At 42.5% G+C, this 22,428-nt stretch overlaps 1 protein-coding gene across 4 annotated transcripts; it reads left to right on the forward strand.

Annotated features, from left to right (window-relative positions):
- Window positions 1-315: 315 nt before the first annotated feature.
- LOC136522528 (uncharacterized) lies at window positions 316-6,270 on the forward strand. Of its 4 annotated transcripts, none has more exons than XM_066516339.1 (14): window positions 316-572; window positions 642-720; window positions 823-1,148; window positions 1,255-1,513; window positions 1,682-1,916; window positions 1,996-2,146; window positions 2,253-2,537; window positions 2,637-2,898; window positions 4,249-4,483; window positions 4,566-4,719; window positions 4,818-5,018; window positions 5,309-5,413; window positions 5,508-5,709; window positions 5,788-6,270. In XM_066516339.1, exons 1-14 carry the CDS (start codon window positions 561-563, stop codon window positions 6,006-6,008), a joined length of 2,727 nt encoding a protein of 908 aa, XP_066372436.1. In that variant the 5' UTR covers window positions 316-560; the 3' UTR covers window positions 6,009-6,270. The 4 variants fall into 4 exon arrangements, with proteins under 4 accessions (XP_066372436.1, XP_066372438.1, XP_066372437.1 ...); XM_066516341.1 differs by having other exon boundaries at window positions 5,803-6,270; XM_066516340.1 differs by having other exon boundaries at window positions 645-720.
- Window positions 6,271-22,428: the final 16,158 nt, after the last annotated feature.

The following is a 22,428-nucleotide window of genomic DNA, read 5'->3' on the forward strand; positions in this document are numbered from 1 at the left end:
TTAAATATCTTTGTGCATATTAATTATTTTTTTATACAACTGTCAGTAAAATATTTTTTTTAGCCAGCTATTAAGCTATAGCTTTCTATAAAACTGCTAATAAAATATAGATCCCTATTTAAACACGTTGAGGAAAAAAAGGTGAATCTCCGTCAAAATCCCATCCCGCCCGCCACACCTTGACCAAACGGAACCACCTACATTTGTCCTTGCTCGAGACGAGAAGCATCACCACGACGGCACCGCTTCCGCTCTCCTCCACTCAAGCCTCACCCTCGCCCAATTGTCGCCTCTCCATCTCCAGCAGGCTGCGAAGCCAAGTAGCCCATATCTCCTCGGCCCGGTTGCCCTGTAGCACCGGCGCTGTTCGCCAGCCATACCCAGTTTACGCCGTGCTCACCGTCGTTGGTCTACTGGCAACTTTGCGCCGCCGGAAGATGGTCGCATAGAATCCATCGCCGAAGCAGAGCAAGCGATTGAACCATCCCGTTTAATTTGCCTCCCTTGGATCTATCCCCGTCCCGTTTGCCTCTTTCGGTCTATCACGTCGGCTCGCTTCGATGGCCCGCATGGTACTACTGATTTGCAGTTTTTTTTAATTGCTTCATCGGTTGCTGATCTTGTTTGTGCTCTAATGACAGCAGAAGATTGTGTTAAGAGTACGTGTGCCCGACGACAGGAAAAAGGCGAAGGCGCTCAAAACAATCTCCACCTTCTCTGGTACAACTTGCCCTCTTTTTTCTGTTTTCACTACAGTTATCCACAGTTGTGCCCTGTTTTGTTTGTGGTTTCGTTGATCAGAACGACTCGATGGAGTCTCAGGTGTCAACTCCGTTGCCGTGGATACAATGGATCAGACTTATCACAGGATTACGGTAGTAGGGGAAGGCATCGACACTGTCGCTATTGTGCACAAGCTGCGAAAGCTCTTGTTTAGAACAGACATCATCAGCGTCGAGGAGGTGAAGGACAAGAAGGATGAAGAGAAAAAGAAGAAGGATGAAGAGAAAAAGGAAGCACTTCCAGATCAGGGGCGGCGGATGAATCCGATTGTAAAGGAGTTTACACTCGAGAATTTAAACCATATGACAAACAATTTTTCTGAAGATCGCAAAATTGGTCGTAGTAGGTATGGAGCCATTTACAAGGTATATAATATAATTGCTTCATGCATCATTCATATTTCAAGTAACACCACGAGCAATTAACTTATTACAAACCCATTTACCACATTAACAAAAGTCGTTTTACCAGGGAGTACAGGACAATGGGAAATGCATTGCTGTGATGAAGCTTCTTCATCTGAAACTGATGCTCAAAGAAGAATTTAAAAATGAGATTAGTGAACTTACATGGGTCCAACATCCGAACACCGTCCAGTTAGTTGGTTACTGCCATCACACAGCACAAGTGTCTGTTGAGCACAAGGGAGAATATGTTTCTGCTAGAGTGGCAGAAGGAGCTCTATGCTTCGAATACTTGGAGGGACCAACCCTTGACGAGCATCTTTCTAGTATGATTATTATGCTCTACTTTTCGTATTAAAAAATAATGACCCCTGAATTTTACATTATTTGTTTTAGGGAAAACAGGAGGGTTATTAATTTTATTAAAATAAGTAAACGATACAACCGTTCAGGAAACTTTACATTATTAATACACTTTCCGTTTATTTCTGCAGATGAACCATGTGGACTTCATTGGCACACATGTTACATGATAATTATGGGAATTTGCAAGGGTTTACAGTACCTTCACTCCCTTCACTACGGACCTCAGCGTCCTACTATTTACCATCTTGATTTAAAACCAGCAAACATTTTGATGGATAGGTACATGATGCCCAAAATTGAAGGTTTTGGTTTACCTAGAATCTTTGCCTCACTAACAACTAACAACATAGCAGAAGAAACAAGGTAAGTTAAAAACCATCAGAAGTAATTAACTTATTAAGACTTCTTGTGAATATATATTTATTTATTCTGTACCATGCAGTGTATACTTGCCACCAGAATACATCAATAGATATGAAATCTCACCAAAGTACGATGTATTCAATTTGGGTGTTATAATCATACAAATAATGGCAGGAAAGGAGAGTTACTCCAAATGTGCAGATATTTCACCTGATGAATTTATTCAGCTTGTAAGGGCAAAACTTATATTATGCAATGTAAACATTTTCATTCACATTAGTTTGTGTCTTACCTATAAGCATGCATACCACGGCATTATGTTTCAAAATTCTGCAGGTACATGAATTCTGGGCAAAAAGGATGCCGGAAACAATTTGGGGACATACTTCATGTGAAGTTATGGCATGCATCAAAATAGCTTTAAAATGTGTGAAGTCTGATGAGGTGATGAGGCCTACTATAACGGAGATTGTAGACAAATTGGATATTAATAAGATTTACACTGCTGAGCAGCTTGATTATCAGACAAGGAAGTTTACACTCAATTTCTTGAAAGGTATTACAAATAATTTTTCTACGCAGAACATAGTTGGTCGTGGTGGCTATGGAGTTGTTTACAAGGTATATATATAGTTTTTACTTGCATCTTCTATTTTTCAAATAGCTCTACCGTTGACTACAAGAATCCTTGCATGTGCCATAACAAGATATCTTCAACAGGGAGTACTGGACAATGGAGAAGAGATTGCTGTTAAGAAAATTATTCTCGAAGTGCCATGGATTTATAAAGAGGAGTTCAAGAATGAGATTAATAATCTTACAAGGGCCCAACACAAAAATATCGTACCATTAGTTGGCTACTGCCAACATACAGAAGAAATACTTGTTCCCTATGAAGGAAAACATGTTTATGCCATTGTGGATCATAGAGCTCTTTGCTTGGAATACTTGCAGGGTGGAAGCCTTGACAAACACCTTGCTGGTACATATGATTCATCTCTAGACATATATTGTATTTAGATTTGCTACAACATAGTCAACTAAAAAACGGGGAAAACATGGTTCATTATAAATCCTTTGGTCTACATACAAATGGTTCATGATTTGGCTTGCCTTCTTTCCTTATGTCCTATAGCTTATCAAACCTTATGTCCTATAGTCTATGAGTGAAAGTAAAAGTGATTGTACAACATATGCTAATCTAGATGATTGAGTAAGCTACTCTATTGCATCAACGCTTATCCTCTAGATGTTTTCCTAGTGCAACGAGTCCATAGGGTGAGGTTTGCCACTATTGCACACAACAGTACTTTAGGCAAAGTGCAGCAAAATTCAGAAGTCTTGGAATTTCGAATCTTCGGTATGTTCCAGAGCAAGCTAATTAGAGGTTACCAATATGTTCTCTTCTTTTACGTGGAGCCTTGTCTTTAAGCTAATTAGAGGTGATCAATGTCAGCTTTGATGGTGATCAGAGTGTTGTACACATAATTAAGTAACGGGCATGGCCTATAAATGACTAGAGGTTGTAGCAACCCTCCATCATGTGAGCCATCAGGAATTGACCCCTAGAATGAACAAGAGGGAGAGAGTGGGACCCCTTCTCTAAGGCCCTTGTTGCAACACTGTCATCATGAGGTGGCACATATAAAGAAGGTTCACATGCCATGGAGTTCATGGCCAATTGCAGTTGGCCAAAACCGCGTGGTGTGGTGGCATTGACAATGAAAGGAGGAGAAGTAGCCTTTGGGAACTTTGATTTTATTATCCTTGTTGGGTACTTGTTCCTATGTTTGAGAGGAAAATCCCTAGATTTGGCCTTAGCTTGTTGTACCTAGCAATGATATATTTTTCCCTTGTGTCAGGCTTTGTTTAATGGAGTTTGAAGAATTTTCTCTTCAGAGTGGGACCTATGGTCTGCCATTTAGTGGTTAGATCACGGCATTGAAGACGTGCATGCATGTCATTTCCTTCTTGGATGTGTTGCTTTTGGAGGGCCTTCAATTCATCGCAGTCCAAGTGTTGCTTCAATGGTGCACATAACTCAAGATTAGGTTGTGTGTTATATATAGCTTGCTATGGCATAATATATCGTGTCATGCCATTTTTCTTTACTACCATTGGCTAAGTACATCCTGGCTAAGCAGAGTTTGGGAGTGGTCTTGGAGCAATTGTAATATCTTGGTATAATTTTTGTTGTCTAAGATTAATATAACTTCCTTTATCTAAAAGAAACAATCATAAAAAACTCGTGAAAAATGTGGCCATAGAAACATTTTGGAAATGATACCTAAATTTTACTTCTAGGTAACATGCTTTTTATTTACTTTTGTAGATGATGAGGCCTGCAAACTTGATTGGGACACGTGTTACAAAATAATCAAAGGAATTTGTGAGGGTTTACATTACCTTCATAATGGATCCGATAGTCCCATTTACCATCTGGACTTAAAACCTCAAAATATATTGTTGGATAAATACATGATACCAAAAATTGGTGATTTTGGTTTGTCAAGACTCTTTGCTTCCAGACAAACCCATAAAACACAATCTGATGTTAAAGGAACACTGTAAGTTATTGATTCATAAGTAATTAATTAACTTATTTTTAAAGTTTTCACTAAATATAATTGTATTTGATTCAATGTATAGTGGATACATGCCACGAGAATACATTATTGGACAGGTGATCAGTCCGAGGTTTGACATATTTAGTCTGGGCGTCATAATCATACAAATGATGGCGGGCGAGAAGGGCTACGACTTTGATTGTGCAGACACTTCACCCGAAGAATTTGTTAAGCGTGTAAGGAAACGGAACCAGTGTAATGGAAATTAAAACATTCTTTTTGACGAATGTATATGCATGGCCTTTTCCGCATCTTGCATGTTTCAATTTCGCAGGTACATGGAAACTGGCTAAAAAGGCTGCACGCAACTACAGTGTCGAACCATGCATCTCAGTCTCAGGAAGTGATGGCATGCATCAAAATAGCATTAAGATGTGTGGAGATTGATCGAGTGCAAAGGCCTACTATAACCGAGATTCTTTCTGAGTTGGCTAACATTGGTACTGATGAAAGCTTGCTGAAAGCCACAAGTGAGGTATATAGTCACAGTTGCATCACTGGATATAGTTTTTTTTTTCCATAATTTGCCTTCTGTCTTTAAGTTAGTAGGCATCTGACCATATGGGGCTGCTAGTAGGTAGCAGTTTTAGGACCAACGTGTACAATTGATGTCCTCATGAATCCTACTACCCAACTTTTTTATATACACACAAATGCATAATAGTACATTCATATGTATGACTTGTTCCCTAGCTACCTATATATACCTCATATTTGTATTCCGTCTGTTGGTTTACTAAGTGTATGTTTCATTTTGTTTTGCAGGGCGACGACCAGCTTGAAGTCTTGGCAGCTAACGATGCTGGGCACGAGTTGCAGGTTACTTCCAAGACTCCCAAAGAACTCAGCATACTGCGAGCCTTCGACCAGGTAGTAAAACCCTTCCGTCATCATGAATGTTGGATTAACTTGTTATAAATAATCAACTATTGTATTTGGTCGGTAATGCTTGTTATTGCTTTAGCGCATCCAACGGAGCTGCCGGCGCATGGCGTTGAAGATGAGCTGCACGTCGTCGGACATTCAAGATGTTGCACTCCCTGCACCTGCTGCCACAGTGACGTCTGGAGCTCAGCGGACCGCATTGTCCAGTCAGCGTACTCTGATCCACTTTGATGCCGGTTCGTCGAGCCATTCCAACTCTAGAGCCACAACATCAACTGCAGGTTACCTTCCTTTGTCCACGGAATCCTATTTGCCTTAAACAACAATTAGTTGAACTTGTGCCTTTGATGGTGTGGCAGCTCGTGCTCATGCAGCAGGTGCCTTGGTGGATAGAGGAAAGGGCCAGCAGGTTGAGGTTATAGTAGACTCCATGGACGAGGACCCCACCTTTGTAGCCAACGAGATTGGGACTAGCCAGCTTCGCGATACACCACCAGTGTCCCAGCCGACTCCACCTCAACGTCGTAGGGATAGGGACTGCACGTACGTGGGGAGCGTGAATGCTCCCCGCGAACCCTAGACGTCAGAGGCGCTGCAGGACACAATGCTACACACCAGGGTCTTAAGTTGACTTGTCATGAAGTTAATGTTAAAACCAGTTTGCAAAATGTTTGCTGCTTCATTGGTAGCGGACATGGGTGTTAAAAGTTGAACTATATATGTTACGGACTTCTATATTGTTAGGCAAACTACGTTATGAACTTCTATGTTAGATGATTAACTATGTTATGAACTTGTATGTTAGGGGATCTATGTTCTGAACTTCTATATGCTAGATTGATAGTGGCACTATGCACTTCCATGTGCGCGTACGGCCTTCTGTTTTGGATTATGAACAATTGACGAAGTCTGGGATCTTGTTCTTCTGAGGCAGAAACAGCGAAAAAAAGAAACAGTGCAAATAGACCTTTATAAAGTTTAGTGACTAATTAGTTTATGGGAAGCTTCATCTCGCCAACTGCTTTGAAGCGACTCACAACTTAACAAGTTTAGTGACCTAAAAATGTATTTTCAAAGTTTGTGGACCTAAGTAAAATCCCTTGATAATTTCGGAGCCATCCATGCATTTAACTCTCCAATTTATATATCAGCACTTCACTATAACCATTCTGAACAAGTATGTTAGCACATCAAAACTTGGTGGACACCAATATGGAGTGAGGATACTAGAATACTGTGTGCAAACATAACAGTAACCACATTGAACCAAATAGGTGCAAGTCCATGGGAATTGGTATAATCAAGAAAGGACCTATTAGAACTGTGTGTTGCTGCTCACCGGATTAGAATACAGGTTCGTATGTCACCAATACAACGGGATGTAATGTTTCCCTTCGCTTCACACGGCGGAGGCATTATGTAGAGTCTGGCCGCAACTCACCATTGGTTTTAGAGCTGTGCACATGCATTGTTGCGTTAGTCCATACCATGCTAGAAATTCAACAGCTGCGAGGAGGGTTACACTACTACAAAACCGACCTTCAGAGATGGGTAATCTGATGGGTGGGTGATACTCGGTCTTTGAAAATTCAAGATGCAACCTCCGGACATGGGTAAAGAACCAGCCTCTTTGTATCTTAATTCTATTCTATAAAATAAAAATAATCCACATTTGTTGCCTCCTCCCTAGCCATCATTGAACTCACTGGCACCACCACCATGGGGGCAGCCCGAATCCCAGCACTGACTGCTGCAGATCTCGGCCACCCTCGCCATCAGGAAGGGTAGAGCCCCTAGCCCTTGCCACATTGTTGTGAAGACGTGCCGAAGATGGCATCGGATGGGATGAGAGGAGAGAAAGGGGATGAGAGGAGAGAAAGGAGAGCGATCAAGAGTGACAAAGCTATGGCTTGGGCAGCAATTTTTAGAGTAAGGCTATAGAGAAATACATGTGCTTATGAAAATGTGGTCTCAGGTTGTTCCTTACCTCGACCACATCTGAAAATCATTTCTAAAGGTGGGGGCCATATCCACAGGACCTGTGACATTTCCAGAGGCGGTGGCCCTTATAGACTTCCTTAGAAAAGAAAATATGGTATTTGTTAACATCGTTCAAAAGGTTAGTATTGTTACAACCTACAACACACCCTGGAAATCACATTGGAGTAATTGTAGTGGTTGCTCTTTTTTTTAATGGAAGTGTCTATTCCTAACACAAGCTTAGTTTGAAATTTGCCTCAGATCCAATAATCAGTAAAAGTAGGACCAAGTTAATCAAAATCCTCACTACAGTACCTCCACGCTTCAAATGATAGGATAAGTAGGCATTCTGATTAGCAATGATCCTACCAGTAATAGAATCAATTCCTCAATGGAAATTTCCTAATTGTTCAACCAACATATACAACACAGAGTAAAGTTTCAATGAAAAATTAGGCCCAGAAGAGTCGTAGCGTCGTAGCGTGTGTATGTATGTGTGTGTGTGTGTGTGTATATATATATATATATATATATATATATATATATATATATATATATATATATACACTATTCTGCAGCTGGCTATAGAATAACTTATTCTGTGGCCACTTTGAGTTACGATAATTAATATTTTAATTTACGAGATTACAGTAACTCTTTACTAAGTGATTTACTGTATCATTAGGGTAAATATCACCGTGAGTTGTAGTAACACAAGTATCGTAAATGCATATTCATGTTATTATAAATTGGTACAAACATTATCGTAAATCAAGGTGGCTATAGAATAAGTTATTCTATGACCAGCTGCAGAATAGCCTTACCCTATATATATACACACATATACATATATATATATATATATATATATATATATATATATATATATATATATATATATATATATATATATATATATATATATATATATGGTATGTATTATATTGCTGGCTGCTCTGGCATCAATACAAGTCTACATGTCACTGCTCCACCAACCATCACTTGGGTGCATAAATTAAAATTTTCCACTATGTATATGCTGGTCCAGCTTGACCTGAGTGAGCAACAAAGCTTGTTGTGTGCCAACACAAGGTTGATATGCGCCATTGTTTTTCGGTTGTGATGAGTGATTATCAACATGACTTGCGTCTTGGGTTAAGTCGGTGAACTAACCATGGCATGAGTTGGGGATGTGCAACATGTCTCTTGGTTTGTGGTGCGCAGGTGTGGAGCTCGGAGGCAGTGGTCGACGGCGAGGTGAAGGTGAGGTAGAGACGTGCCATGCTGATGGACTGGGCGCGGTGAATGACGGACGTGAGGCTTGGACCGAGGGACCAGGAGGCCAGATGACCAGCCGTGGTGACTGACACTTGGGGACATCGACAAGTGCAAGAGTACATGTGTGATGAAGACGGCGTTGGCCAAGTCAAGGAGGAGGACGATAGCGTCGTGGCACTTGGCGGAGACCGAACACGCATCTACATGGCGTCGGTCAAGTCAAGAAGGAAGGCGAAGGCGTTAAGCTTGCCGGAGGTCGGACACGTGTTGACATGAGAGGGGTTTGGTAGTTTCGTCCTCAAAACCATCGGAGGGGTTTGGTGGTTTCGTCCTTAAAACCATCGGAGGGCGGTTTTCTGGTTTGGGCCTCAAAACCAGGCATGGACAGTTTGGTGGTTTGGGCCTCAAAACCATTGGTGGCGGGTTTGATCGGTTTGGACCTCAAAACTGGGGAGTGGCGGATCAGCGGACACGTGGTGGTATCTCGAAGCTTGCGTTGAGGCGAAGTGAAGTCGAGAAGGCGTCGGGTCCGTTGGATCAACGAAGAAAATCTTGGACAGATTTACCCCTAGTGGGTATTTGGGATGAGTACTTCATGTTAGGGCATTTTCGTCTTTTGATAGACGCATATATATATATATATATGTGTGTGTGTGAAGGGTTGGTTGGGCAGTCACCTTTGAAAGGGTCACTCTTATTTACGTGGTGTTGAGAGAAGACTAGGGTTAGAGAGAGGAGTGGCCTTGTTCCTGATCTTTTTGTTATCCTAGCTTTGTTTAAGCTAGGAGTGGCTTGCAATCTAACCTCCTGAGCTAATTCAAGAATGCACCTCATGTTCTCCTCTCAAAATCTGTCTTTTTTTTCTTTTTCTGTGATTTTCAGGGATTTTTCGTTTCATCGATTTGAGTCCAAATCAGTACATTCTTCTTGCGTTGATTCATGCTACGTCATGAGTTGAAGCTTTCCTAAGAGTTAATTTGATTGAATCGACACGAGCACAGATAAATCGACGATTTTTGTTTTGGGGACTTTTTCTTGTTTCTGGCTCGATCTAAAATTTTTCGGAGATTGGGTAGAATATGGGCGATGATTTTTTCGGAATAGCTCACCAACTCCTTGGTGATCCTCTGTGCAAAGTTTGGGAGGGATTCATGGAGTTTTGAGTCGGATTTCGTTTGATTTTTGGCCACCCCTTTTGTGCTTGTGTTCGTCGGCTGTGTGTTCTTGGCTTACTGGCTCTGTCCGATGGGTGAAGGCAGCAGCGCTACCAGCGCCGGTGCTCAAGCACCGAGCGTGCTCTTCTGAGCGGCGCCTACTCCTGGGCCTCAGTGTCCCCTCCGCTGTGCCTGCAGCTGTGCCGGGCTGAGCCGGTGCTCGCCTAGGCAGCTTCGTCCGTCAGCGCCAGCAGGGGCCGCTCGGCAGGAGTGCACCTTCCCTTGCTCGTCCGGTTGGAGCACCGGCGGTGCTTGGTGGCACCCCACCGCAGGAAGCAGCTCGCCCAGGCACCATGCCGTGTTCCAGCGCTGAGCGCTTTGGGCTTTGTAATTAGTCTTATTTTTTTAAGTTATAAAATAATATTTTCCTCTTTCAACAAATTAGTCCTATAAATTAACCGTAGCAGCGATAAGTACTGCCAAACATAACATAGGCTCGGTCTCCCGTCCGTACACCAGCAGCCAGGCAGCAGCAGTGTACAGCAGTTCGTGCCTGCCTTGGGATTTTGATTGGATAAGAGGCTTGTTCTTGCACAAGTGAATACTACAAGCAACATTGGTAATCATTGCTTGCTCAATTAAATCCAGTCATGTGCACGTAATTGATTTTGTGCTTCCAACAGTGTTGCTTGTGGCTGAATTTTTGGAGCAATTTGAGTTCATCAGTTTGTGTGTGCTGCTATCTTCGTCCAGGGAATTTCCGGTTCAGTGCCTCAGAATTTTCAGCCCGGCAATTTGTTTCCTCCGTAGTTTGCGCGATTGTAATCTGATTTGAGTTCTGTCTTTTGCGTTGGCTCTGTGGTGTCTCGCTGTGTTCCTAGAGAACAACCACCGTACCCTTTTATTTGGGTCGTGTACATCACATTGGTTGCTTCGCGTGTTTGGCGATGAATTTGGAACAGCGGCCGAATAATTTGCGGGAAATTTTACGGCTCCCATCCACCCCCACCTCCCTCTAGTCGCTGTTTTTGTCCTTCATAGCGTATCTTCCATAGTTCGATAGCACAACTGTTCTTTCCACTGAAGACATTATAAAAGGTAGATGTGATGGTCACGTGGTCATAGGGACTATGGGAGTGTTCGGCTGGGTGGTTCCTCTTTTTTTTTCCGGCCGGAGTAATGTTTTTCTCTCACAAAACACCAGTATAAACAGTGTTTTCGTACCAGCATGAACAGTCTTTTCGTACCCGCCGAACACTCACTATGGAGAAGCCTGAACCAGAGACGCACTAAGACATTGGAATAGGAAGCATTGGGAAAGCAGCCTGAACTGTAGATCTGACACTGTCAGTTTAACAGTGTTAAAGGACTCCATTGCTTGAGCGAGATTGCCAGCCTGTTCGGGAGGCCGTAAACGATCGTGGATTATTTACTGCTATCTAGTTTGGTGTGAGAAAAAAACACTATTCCGAGCTAAAAATTTACGATCATTTACGATCAAGCGAACAGGCTGTGCACTAGTCATCCATGGTATGGGAGCCTCATCCCGGTTTTCAGTTCACGACGGCACTGTGGCGTCCAAGTTATCAGAGTTGCCATATGTACATTGCACTCACCATGCGAGCAAATCTGTATCTCACTAGTGTTTTAGCACCACGTTAGCTGGCGATCTACAAGCTATGCCACATGTTGACACAGGAGTACGATTCCATTTGTGTAGTCTAGAGCAGACCACTCCAGTCTCCACCCTGCTTTTGGTGTGAAGAGACAGACAGCGTGCTCAGCAAAATAAGGGGTGTTTTGTTTCTCCTCTAAACTTTAGTCGCTGTTCCATCGAACGTTTGATACATGTATGAAGTATTAAATATAGACTAATTATGAAACTAATTGCACAGTTTGCGACTAATTTGCGAGACGAATCTTTTAAGCCTAATTAGTCCATAATTTGACAATGTGGTGCTACAGCAAACATGTGCTAATGACGGATTAATTAGGCTTAATAAATTCGTCTCGTAGATTATTGACGGATTCTGTAATTTGTTTTTTAATTAGTATCCAAACACCCTATGCGACACCCTCACGTGACACCTCCTAAATTTTAGTCACTGAATCCAAACACTCTCTAAGTAAATGGACTCCTTCTACAATACATCTCTGCATATGGATATAAGCTTTTTTATTTTCTCGATTGATATACTTATGAATGAATCTGGTTATCATATATGTATCAAGATTACACCACCGTCTGTAATCAAAATTGATCTTGATTAGCATCATAATAAACTCTATGTTTCTAGTCTCTGGCTCTCTGCAGTACAGTGGCAGGGGCCTCTAAACTAGATTTTGACAACATGGTAAATGTGAAATCTCTAAAACTGACAAAGTTGTTTGAGACAACTCAGACACCACGTGGTGGTGGCAAAGTGACAATGTGCAGTAACTTCATGTTTAGTTGTGCCATTGTCATGTGAGGCCCGCATCACTTGCAGCAGTGGAACTTACTGACCATCGTGGCCTAGGTCGATCACCAACCAGAACAATGAGGCCACACAAAGCTGAGCAATTAATGTTGCCGCTTGTTTGAACTTCAACGTGATCACAGATCACCCTAGCTATGGTTCACCCATCATTTATAAACTACTACAACTTTGGTTTTGTCACAGAGGATAGTCCTTATGAAAGTATTGGAAAATGTAAGTGCTAACTTTTCCATTGTTAGCCGGCAATCAGGACTTTGGAAAATCGGGAACTATTTTTTGTTCAAACTTCCAACCAATCTTTCACTTGGCTGGCTTCTAGGTTGTGCCATGGATTTTTCCGAGGAGGGTGAGGGAGTGGAGGAGGAGGAAACGTCACTGGACCAGGACGAATCAACAAAAAGAATGATGTGCCGCCTGTACAGGATGAATCGGTGCCATAGCTCTAAATCGTGAATTGGTGATGCATCACTGCGTGTCGGTCGACGGTGGCGTCGGCACCTACTGCTTTGACATAGCTCAGCGCGCATGGAGCCAAGTGGGTGTTGGGGAATGACGACCAGCCGCGGAGGCCATAGAGTCTGGAGACAGCGGAGACTAACAAGCGAACTGGTTTTTCATGTGATGTGCAGGAAAGTTATAAGAAGGCCTCTGCACTGATGGCCGCGTGAGGCGATGGCCGAAGGTCGCCCGGCGAAGGCGGGCAGAGGTCGCTTGGCGAAGGCAGAGGCCGCGCTACCACGAGCAAGACGCCGCTTGGCAAAGGCGGAGGCCGCAGTGCCATGGGCAGAGGCGGAAGCTGGCTCCACCACAGCAGGAGAGTTCATGGCGCGGAGGCGACCTCGGGCCAGGAATGAGCTTCCCTTTGGGCCAGCAATTCAGGCCCAAGGAGACAAGATGGTGCGAAAAAAGGAAGGTCCAGTTTGCCCTAAGCCACCTGCACTAACAAGAGGATATTCAGGGAATGTACCGTAATAGTTGTAGGACAAAGATATAAAAGAGAAAAGTAGTGAATAGCGCCCTATAAAAGAGGAGAGCTGAAGCTTGTTTGGGAGGTTGGTGAGTGCATTTATGAAATCCTAATTGAGCCAGGACCCACCTACCTCTTTCTCTACCTTCACCTGGGGCATCCAACCAGGCGAAGGCTCACTCCATACCGCCTGCTAGAAAGCGCTACTTTTCAACATTGGCGTACACCGCGTGTTGGCCAAGCAAAACCCACGATGCCGAGGAAAAGAGCAGCCCCCACCAGAACACCCGTGGAGCCTTCGACAAGGGGACGACCTAGGCGTAATACCCGTAGCAGATTTGGGTGTTTGGAGAGTCACTCGTGATGGGATGAAACCCATTAAGAATCCCGATAAACTCATAAAGAGTGAAGAAAAAGAAATTCATTTCAATACTAGAGTTAAAAATTGCTTGTTTGAATCTTTTAGCGTGGATGTGTTTAACCAAGTGTTCACCTTAAATATGGCACATGAAATTTGGTTAAAACTCCAAGAGCTCCATGACGGCACAGCTAATATCCATTAGCAAAAACATTGTCTAGCTAAACAAAATTATGATTCCTTTAAAATGAATGATGATGAGCTTGTTCATGATATGTATTCTCGTTTGAATCTAATTATCAATGAGCTTCATTCAATAGGATTAACCAAGCTAGATGATGCGGACATCGTGAGGAAGATCATCTCCGTGCTACCACAAAATAAATATGCTAGCTTCATCACCATCCTTCGCAACATGGAGGACTTGAGCACCATGACCCCGGTCATAGTCATAGGCAAGATAGTGGCATTTGAAATGTCACGTAAGATGGGTCAAGAAGAAGCCTCTTTATCAAACAAAGGCAAAAGCTCTCACATGTAATGAGAAAAAGAAGATGAAGGGCAAGCAAATTGAGACAAGCTCAAGCTCAAGCTCCTCAAGTGAAGATGAAGAAGAAGATGAGGCTGATGACGACGAAGAATCAAGTGATGATGATCAGTCTTCCGCCTCCACCTTCGACCTTGATGAATAATCAATCAAACTTATCAACAAGATGGAGAAGATGATCCAAAGGCCCAATGTCAAGGGTGTGCCCATTCAAATTCATGGTTTCATCTTCACCAATCAAAGAAATGAACAAAGAAAGAAAGGATGCTATGGATACGGCGAGTTGGGGCACTTTGTGAAAGTTTGTCCAAACAAGCCCACACCCAAGACAAAGAAGAAGGCGTGCAAGGACAAAGCCCTCACATCAATAAGATCATGGGATGATTCTTCAAGTGAAGAAGAAGACCATCATAAGAGGCGAGGCCACAAGCACTCATAATCAAGCTCTTCTCCTGTGTGCCTTATGGCACGAGGTAATAAGAGCTCATCCTCTAGTGAGAGTGAGAGTGAGAGTGATGAAGAAATGCCTTCTTATGATGAAATTGTGCAAGAAAATCTTAACTTTGCTAAAGTTTGCACTAGTCAACAAAAGAAGCTTGAAAAAATTAAAATAAAAACTAGATAGCTCACAACAAGCTTATGCTACTTTGCTTGAACAATATGAAACTTTTGCCAATCTTAATATGGAGCTATCTACTAAAATTAAGCAACTTGAGACTAGTGCAAACACAAATAATTGCACAATCAATGATGAGCAACTTGTAAAGAAAAATGAAAAATTAAAGAAAAAGTTAGCTAACTCACAAGATGCTTATAAAATTTTGCTTGCTAAAATAGAAACTATGTGCAAACATTGTGATGAGCTAACTAATAAAGTTTCTAATCTTGAAGCCGTCGGTTCTACCCCCACGAAGGCACCTAAAAAGAAAAGTTCTATCTTTAACATGCATAAAAAGGATACCTCTACTTCTTGCAATGATTTATGTTTAGACTCATCCTTGTGCAACCAAGTTTGTGTTGAGAAAGTTGTTGTAGATACATGCACACAAGAGGTCGCAATGGAGAATGAGCAACTCAAGCAAGAAGTGGCCTGCCTTACTAAGGACTTGACTCAAGTAAAAGGCAAAACGGAGCAAGCCCAACTTCATCAAGATAACACAATCAAGGGACTAAAGAAGCTTGATGAAGGACAAACCATGGTTTGTTACGTATGCCACAAGGAAGGCCACAAGTCCTATGAGTGCAAGGTGAAGAATGGGGGAGGAGCTAAGAAGAAAGAGAAAAACAAAAAGGAAACAAGCAAGCTCTCCAACACCTACACCAACAAGGTCGACAAGAAGGCCTCCACACCTTATCTCTTGAAGAACAAGAAAAATGACAAGGTGGTGGCCATCAAGATGAACAAGCAAGCCAATAATGGGGCCAAACGCATTTGGGTGCCAAAAGAGATCATTTCAAATATGAAGAGCACCAAGAAGGTTTGGATCCCGAAAGGGAAGTGAGAAGTCCGATGGACTTTGATGAATTTGGAGACTTGGCAAAGTACGGGTGCATTTCATGGGGTGCATCACATTGGATCATGTCAATTGTCAATTGGGTTAGTGAATACTATGGACCCAAATTCCCCTTCCCATGTTAGGTAACTAGATTTAATTTCTTGCAATTTCAATGAGCATCTAGTTCCTTTTCATGCCTAGGTTTGCATTTGCATGTTTAATCTTTTGTCTTGCATACACTAGGTATATCTTATGGTAGGCTTGCTCAGTTTTATTCTTAACCCTTGGAGCAAACCTACATAGTTTACATTGTTTAGGAGCACGGCACATAGCTTGTTTTACAATTGTTCATCTAATATGTGCTAAAGTCCAAATTATAGATAATTTCTCACGAATATCACCTTCGAAAATGATTCTCATATTCATGTGATGACATCTTTCAAGTGGTATTTTTTATTCTAAAATCAATGGGCATGTCTCCTACAAGTATTCCATACTTGTGTGCACAAATTTAGGGGGAGGTTACTCTACAAGTTGGATGCTTGGAGACTAACACATTTTCAAGCTTATCATGTGTGTAGTAGTCTCATTGCCAGGAAAATGGAGTCCCCGAAGTTAAGCATCATAGTTTAAATATCCACCACCTATTGCAAGTCGTATAAATCAAAGTGGTTTCCACATGTGGTATTTCTAAACCGATATCATAATGTTGATTTCACTTTGGTATTTATATGCTTTCTCCATGCATTATATAGATTAAATTCTGTGGGCGGTACGACCCCGGATACCCACGGTAGACCACATGGGTTGCGCCCCCAGGGGCGGCCCATCCCACAAGACCAAGCCTTGCGGGGCACGATTCTGCTCAGCGCCTCCCGCAAGACATCAGGAAGATATCCTGAAGATACTATGAGATCTGTTAGGATACATATGATCCCATGATTCCTGTAATATGTTATTACTTTCCGGTTATCTCTCAGATCTAACCGACCTGTAACCCTGCCCCTCGGACTATATAAGGCGGGCAGGGACCCCCTCTAAACTCATGCAATATCATACAATAGCTAATAAAAACCAACATACCATAGGAGTAGGGTATTACGTCATACTGATGGCCTGAACCTATCTAACTCGTGTCTCTGTTGCCTTCTTGTTCTTGATAACACGCTTCTCTGCCGATCAATCTACCTTCGTGGAATACCCTCGGAGGACTGCCGATGATATTCTGTCGACAAATTCCCTTGAGCATTAATTTTCCAATTATGCATAAACTACATTCTTCATCATATGTATGCATATATTTAGGGGGATCTTAGTCTATGTAATGTGAGAGTCAAATTTTGTGACCTATTCCACTCCACATACAAAGGATCATAAAGTTTGACCCACCCTTGTGCTACTAATGTCTTCCTTTTTGGTGTTTGATTCCAAAGGGGGAGAATTTGTAGGACCAAAAGCAAGCCCGATCATAATAATTTACAAGTGGTAATGGTCCGAGAAAGGGAGGATAGTGGATTATGGAGTTAGGGGGAGGCTTAAATCCATAATTCCACATGGGGATATTTGTAAGGGCAAGATAGGTTTCCAAAGATGTTTATATGTGGTATCTTTTAGCATCATATAACCTTGCCCTTTGCATTGCATCCTAGCAAGTAAATAGTTTTTAAATTCCAAAATTTTTATTATTTGCTAGTTTTGGTCGTGTTGTCATCAATCACCAAAAAGGGGGAGATTGTAAGAAAAATGGACCCTAGGCCCATTTACTTTGGATTTTGGTGTTTGATGACCAACACAACCAAATTGGACTAATGAATTTGTAAGTAATTATTTTATAGTTCAATAGGGTGGAAGACATGACTTGGGCAAAGGAGACATGATGATCCCACGATCAACACCATAAGCAAGACCCTAGAAGCACAAGAGAAGACCCAAGATATCAAGCAAAGTCCAAGCACGAAGATAGGAACCAAGCCGGACGCAAGATCACAAAGAAACGAGCTTCACAGAGGTGATCAGATGCAGTCCTTATAGCGATCAGACACGTCCGATCAACATGCTCGACAACAGCAGGTGTCAGCAACAGCGACCAGATGCTGAGGACCAAAAGTGACCAGACACAACGATGGCACTGTTCATCATCTCAGCAACACATTTAGCACTAACCGGACGCTGGCAGATAATCGACCGAACGTAGGAACTGCAGCGTCCATCGAGTCCAGAGACCGTACACGTCCGATCAACAGTGACCATACTCAGCAGAGCGTTCGATCAACATGCACGGTCCAACGGTCGGGATGACCGGACGTGTCCAATCAGGACGACAGTAGCGTCCGGTCAGTAGCAGAAAGCTGGGTTTTGTCCCCAACGACTACTTTCTTAGTGGGGCTTATAAATAGACCCCCAACCGGCCATTTGAGTAGAGTGGAACTGAGGAAACATACCAAGGGTGTTGATACACCATTTTAGTGATCTCCACTTGCATAGTGCTTAGTGATTCATTAGGTGATTAGCGTAGGTGCTTTGCGAAGTCCTTAGGTTGATTAGACCACCGCTTATATGCTTGCTCTAGGTTTAAGCCTAGTGTTTACTGAGGTTTGCATACCTCTTACCACTCGGTGCTTGCGCGCACCATTATTGTACATCGGAGGGGCTTGTAGTCTTGCAAGATCACACCAAGCGTGTTTGTGGTGTGGCCGCCACCGTGTACCGAAGGGAACAAGGCCCATGGTGGTCCGGCCAGAAGCTTGATAATGGAGACAGCGGGAAGTGGTCCGGGAGAGGCTTGCCAGAAGGTACACCGGAGACCCACTTGCGCGTGGAGAAGGTCCGGGGCTATCCATGGAGTTACCCGACCAGGAGCTTAGCCCTTGCGAGGGATTCCTTGTGAGGGGCTTCAACGAGGACTAGGGGGAAGCTTGCGCACTTCTCGATACCTCGATAAAAATACCAGAGTCATCGATGGGAGTTTGGATATCTCTATCTTACCCTTTAGCTTCTGCATTTACATTGTTTGCATAACTCATTTTGCGGTAGAGATAGCAACACACTAGCAAAACCGTAGTTGCATATTTAGATAGTTTATCTTTTTGCATAGGTTTTGCTAAGGTTAGAAAAAGATGCCACAGTTTAGAATTAGCGTTTTAAGTTACATAATTCACCCCCACCCCTCTTAGGCGTCACAATCCCCTTTCACAGAGAGTACTACATTCCTGCTGGTGTGCTGAATAGGAAGTTGACGGAGTTCCTGGACTTGAAGCAAGGGAGCATGTCTATGATGGATTATGTGAATAAGTTCAACCATTTGGCACAGTATGATGGGATCCATGTCGATACTGATGAGAAGAAGAGGGACCAATTCTATCGCGGCCTCTCTTACAGTCTACAGAAGGAGTTGTACACAATGAACTACCAGATTTTTGGTGCTATGATGAATGCTGCTATTGCCATGGAAGGACTTCAGCGTGACTCTCAGGCTGAGTGGAAGCGCAAGCGAGTGATTACTAGGTCTTCCAGTCACCCCTAGGCTCAAAAGGTACAGGTTGTCAGGTGGGTGCCCTATCAGTCTTCGGGTGGGCAGTCGTTCCGCTAGCCTCAGTAGAACTACTAGGCACCTCCCACTCCGTACCGTGCACCTACTCTACAGGTGCAATAGTAGCCCTAGGGACAGTAGATTCCACCTTATTAGGGGCAGGCGAACAAGCTTGGTGCGTGTTTCAAGTGTGGCAAGGAAGGCCACTATACTCGAGAGTGTTCGCAGAACCAGCCTGCTATAACACCCTAAAAATTATTCTCAGAATTAGTAATTAATTTGTTTTTTTAATTTTTCATGATTTATCTAGGCCAAATAACATTTTTTATGAATATTACAAACAAATATAAGGGATTAAAAATAACATTTTTGCTGCATTCATGCTGGACCATAAATTTTGTTTGAGTGTAGAGCTAGAGTTGTGTGGCTTGAATTCAAACCTTGTTTGAATTTGAGACAAGTTTGTAAAGTAGAAAAATAGAAATGGCTTTTCTTTTTCTTTTTCTCCCTTGCCACTCTTTCGGCCTAGAGCCAAAGCCAGCCCAACCTACTTCCCTCCCCCTCCTTCCTTTTTCTACCCGTGCCACAGCCCAACCGGAGGCCCGCTTCGTGGCCTGCCCGGCCTGCCCGACCGCCTCCCCACTTGGCCCAACCAAGCCGCCGCCACATCACTCCCCCTCCCACTACCGCCCCATCCCCACCCGTCATCTAAGTACTCCTTATTGTAGTATATAGGAAATCATTAATAAGAGGAAGAATATATTTAGTTGCTAAGTACGTAGCACTTGTAGGTGAAACCCTGCTGGTTTGATGGGAATGATGATTAACTTGGTATCTTAGTCATTAGAGCTAGCTTAGGGCTTAGTAGATGTATTCTTATTTTAAGAACTGTTGTTGCCTTAATATTGAGCGTTGTATTGTCATTGCATGCATGTTTGATGGGAATGAAGATTAACTTGGTATCGTCAGATTTTAACGGTTGTCTACAAACCGGATGCTCCGCTACAACTGACCGGACGCTCAGCCTCCAGTGTCCGATTGTTTCCAATAAGGTTCCAGAAACGTATTTTGCCGACCAGACACGTCCGGTCATGCTCGACCGGACACAGACAGCGTCCGGTCACTCGTTGACTTCATTCTGCGCTGTTGGTCAACACGACCGGACACAGCCTTCCCGCGTCCGATCGCTGAGCGACCCAGCGTCCGGTCGTTTGACCGACGCCGGAGTCTCCACTGCTACACATGACCGGACGCGCCGGTCCCCAGAGCCCAGCATCCGGTCACTGTATAACTAGCGACACTTACTCCTTTCCACTTCAATCTTCTTCACCCTTGCTCAAATGTGCCAACCACCAAGTGTATCACCTTGTGCACATGTGTTAGCATATTTTCACAAACATTTTCAAGGGTGTTAGCATTCCACTAGATCCTAAATGCATATGCAATGAGTTAGAGCATCTAGTGGCACTTTGATAACCGCATTCCGATACGGGTTTCACCCCTTTTAATAGTACGGCTATCAATCCTAAATGTGATCACACTCTCGAAGTGTCTTGATCACCAAAACAAAATAGCTCCTACAAATTATACATTTGCCTTGAGCTTTTTGTTTTTCTCTTTCTTCTTTCCAAGTCGAAGCACTTGATCATCACAATGCCATCATTATCATCATGCTATGCTCTTTATTTGCTTCACCACTTGGAGTGTGCTACCTATCTCATGATCGCTTGATAAACTAGGTTAGCACTTAGGGTTTCATCAATTCACCAAAACCAAACTAGACCTTTCAATCTCCCCCTTTTTGGTAATTGATGACAACCCTTATACAAAGATATGAATTAAAATTCAATTAAATCCATGTTGCTTGTCCAAGCATATTTACTATGTATAAAAGGATATGGACAAGTTTCATGAATCCTAAATGGTAGCAATTGCTCCCACTACATATGTGCTAAGAGTTTGGATGAAAGCTTGCACATATGCTTAGATAGGAAATATAGGAGACAATGTCTACCAAACGATGCTAAGGTATAAAAGATGGACCTTTGAAGCGTGATATCAATCGGAGTGAACCATTATACCTTCCTTAGCACCATGGTTAGCTAGATATCACTTGAAAAAATACTTCGGAAGGCTAGCTAGATACTACTTGCAAAAAACTTTGTAAAAGATACTACTTGAAAATCTATTTGGAATAGATATCACTTGATAATACTTGGAAATGGTACCACTTGTGAATAAACCTATGCGTGCTAGATTTTCATTTCATCATTCAAGTTTACAACTAGCATTCATCACACAAGCAAGGATATTTAAATAAAACTTGTGTTATGCAAGCAAACATATGAAATACACATTCAAATGCATCATACAAGTTCATGAGCTTGCTCCCCCTACTTGTGTGCTCAAAATTTTAATTGATCCCTTTCCTTTGTCATATCTCTTCCTTATTTCAAGTTTTCCCTTTATCACTTATATCTTTATTTCTCTCCCCCCTTTTCACTATCTTTGTACACTAATTTCTCCCCCTTTGTCATCAATGACCACAAAGGTTCAAAGAGTAGGTAATACCATTTGTAGGGTCGAGATTATCAATGTCAATCAATGGGGTGAGGATCATTTTCCCAAATTTGGTTTAAACTAGAATATTTGCCAAAGATATTTAACTCGGTTTGATCCAATGACAAGCTTCTTCACACCTCCTAATAAGGGTTATCTTGTACCATGTTGAGTTAAACACTTAGAGCTCATTTTCTAGATTAAACACAAGGTTTACAAGCCCACAAACATGTCATATGCTATCACTAGATAAGTCAAGCATAGAAGCAATAGTGATACTATATAAACATCAAATTCATTTGATTTTCATGAATGAGCCTAATAAAATGGAGAGATGACTAGATGCACTAAACATGTCCTTAGCAAGGATGTATGCCATGCCAATCAACTTTTACCTTGAATTGCTTGAAGGAGAGGCATGTCATAGAAGTGGGGGGTGCATCAACACATATTTGAGAAATCCAATATGTTCAACTCATTCCTTAGCTTGCAAAACCTTTTCTCATCCAATGGCTTGGTGAATATATTGGCAAGTTGATCTTCGGTGCCTACACTCTCAATGCAAATGTCCCCTTTTTGTTGGTGATCTCTTATGAAATGGTGGCGGACATCAATGTGCTTTGTTCTTGCATGTTGAACCGGATTGTTGGTC

The sequence above is a fragment of the Miscanthus floridulus genome, chromosome 18, assembly GCF_019320115.1.
Source record: "Miscanthus floridulus cultivar M001 chromosome 18, ASM1932011v1, whole genome shotgun sequence".
NCBI lineage: Eukaryota > Viridiplantae > Streptophyta > Magnoliopsida > Poales > Poaceae > Miscanthus > Miscanthus floridulus.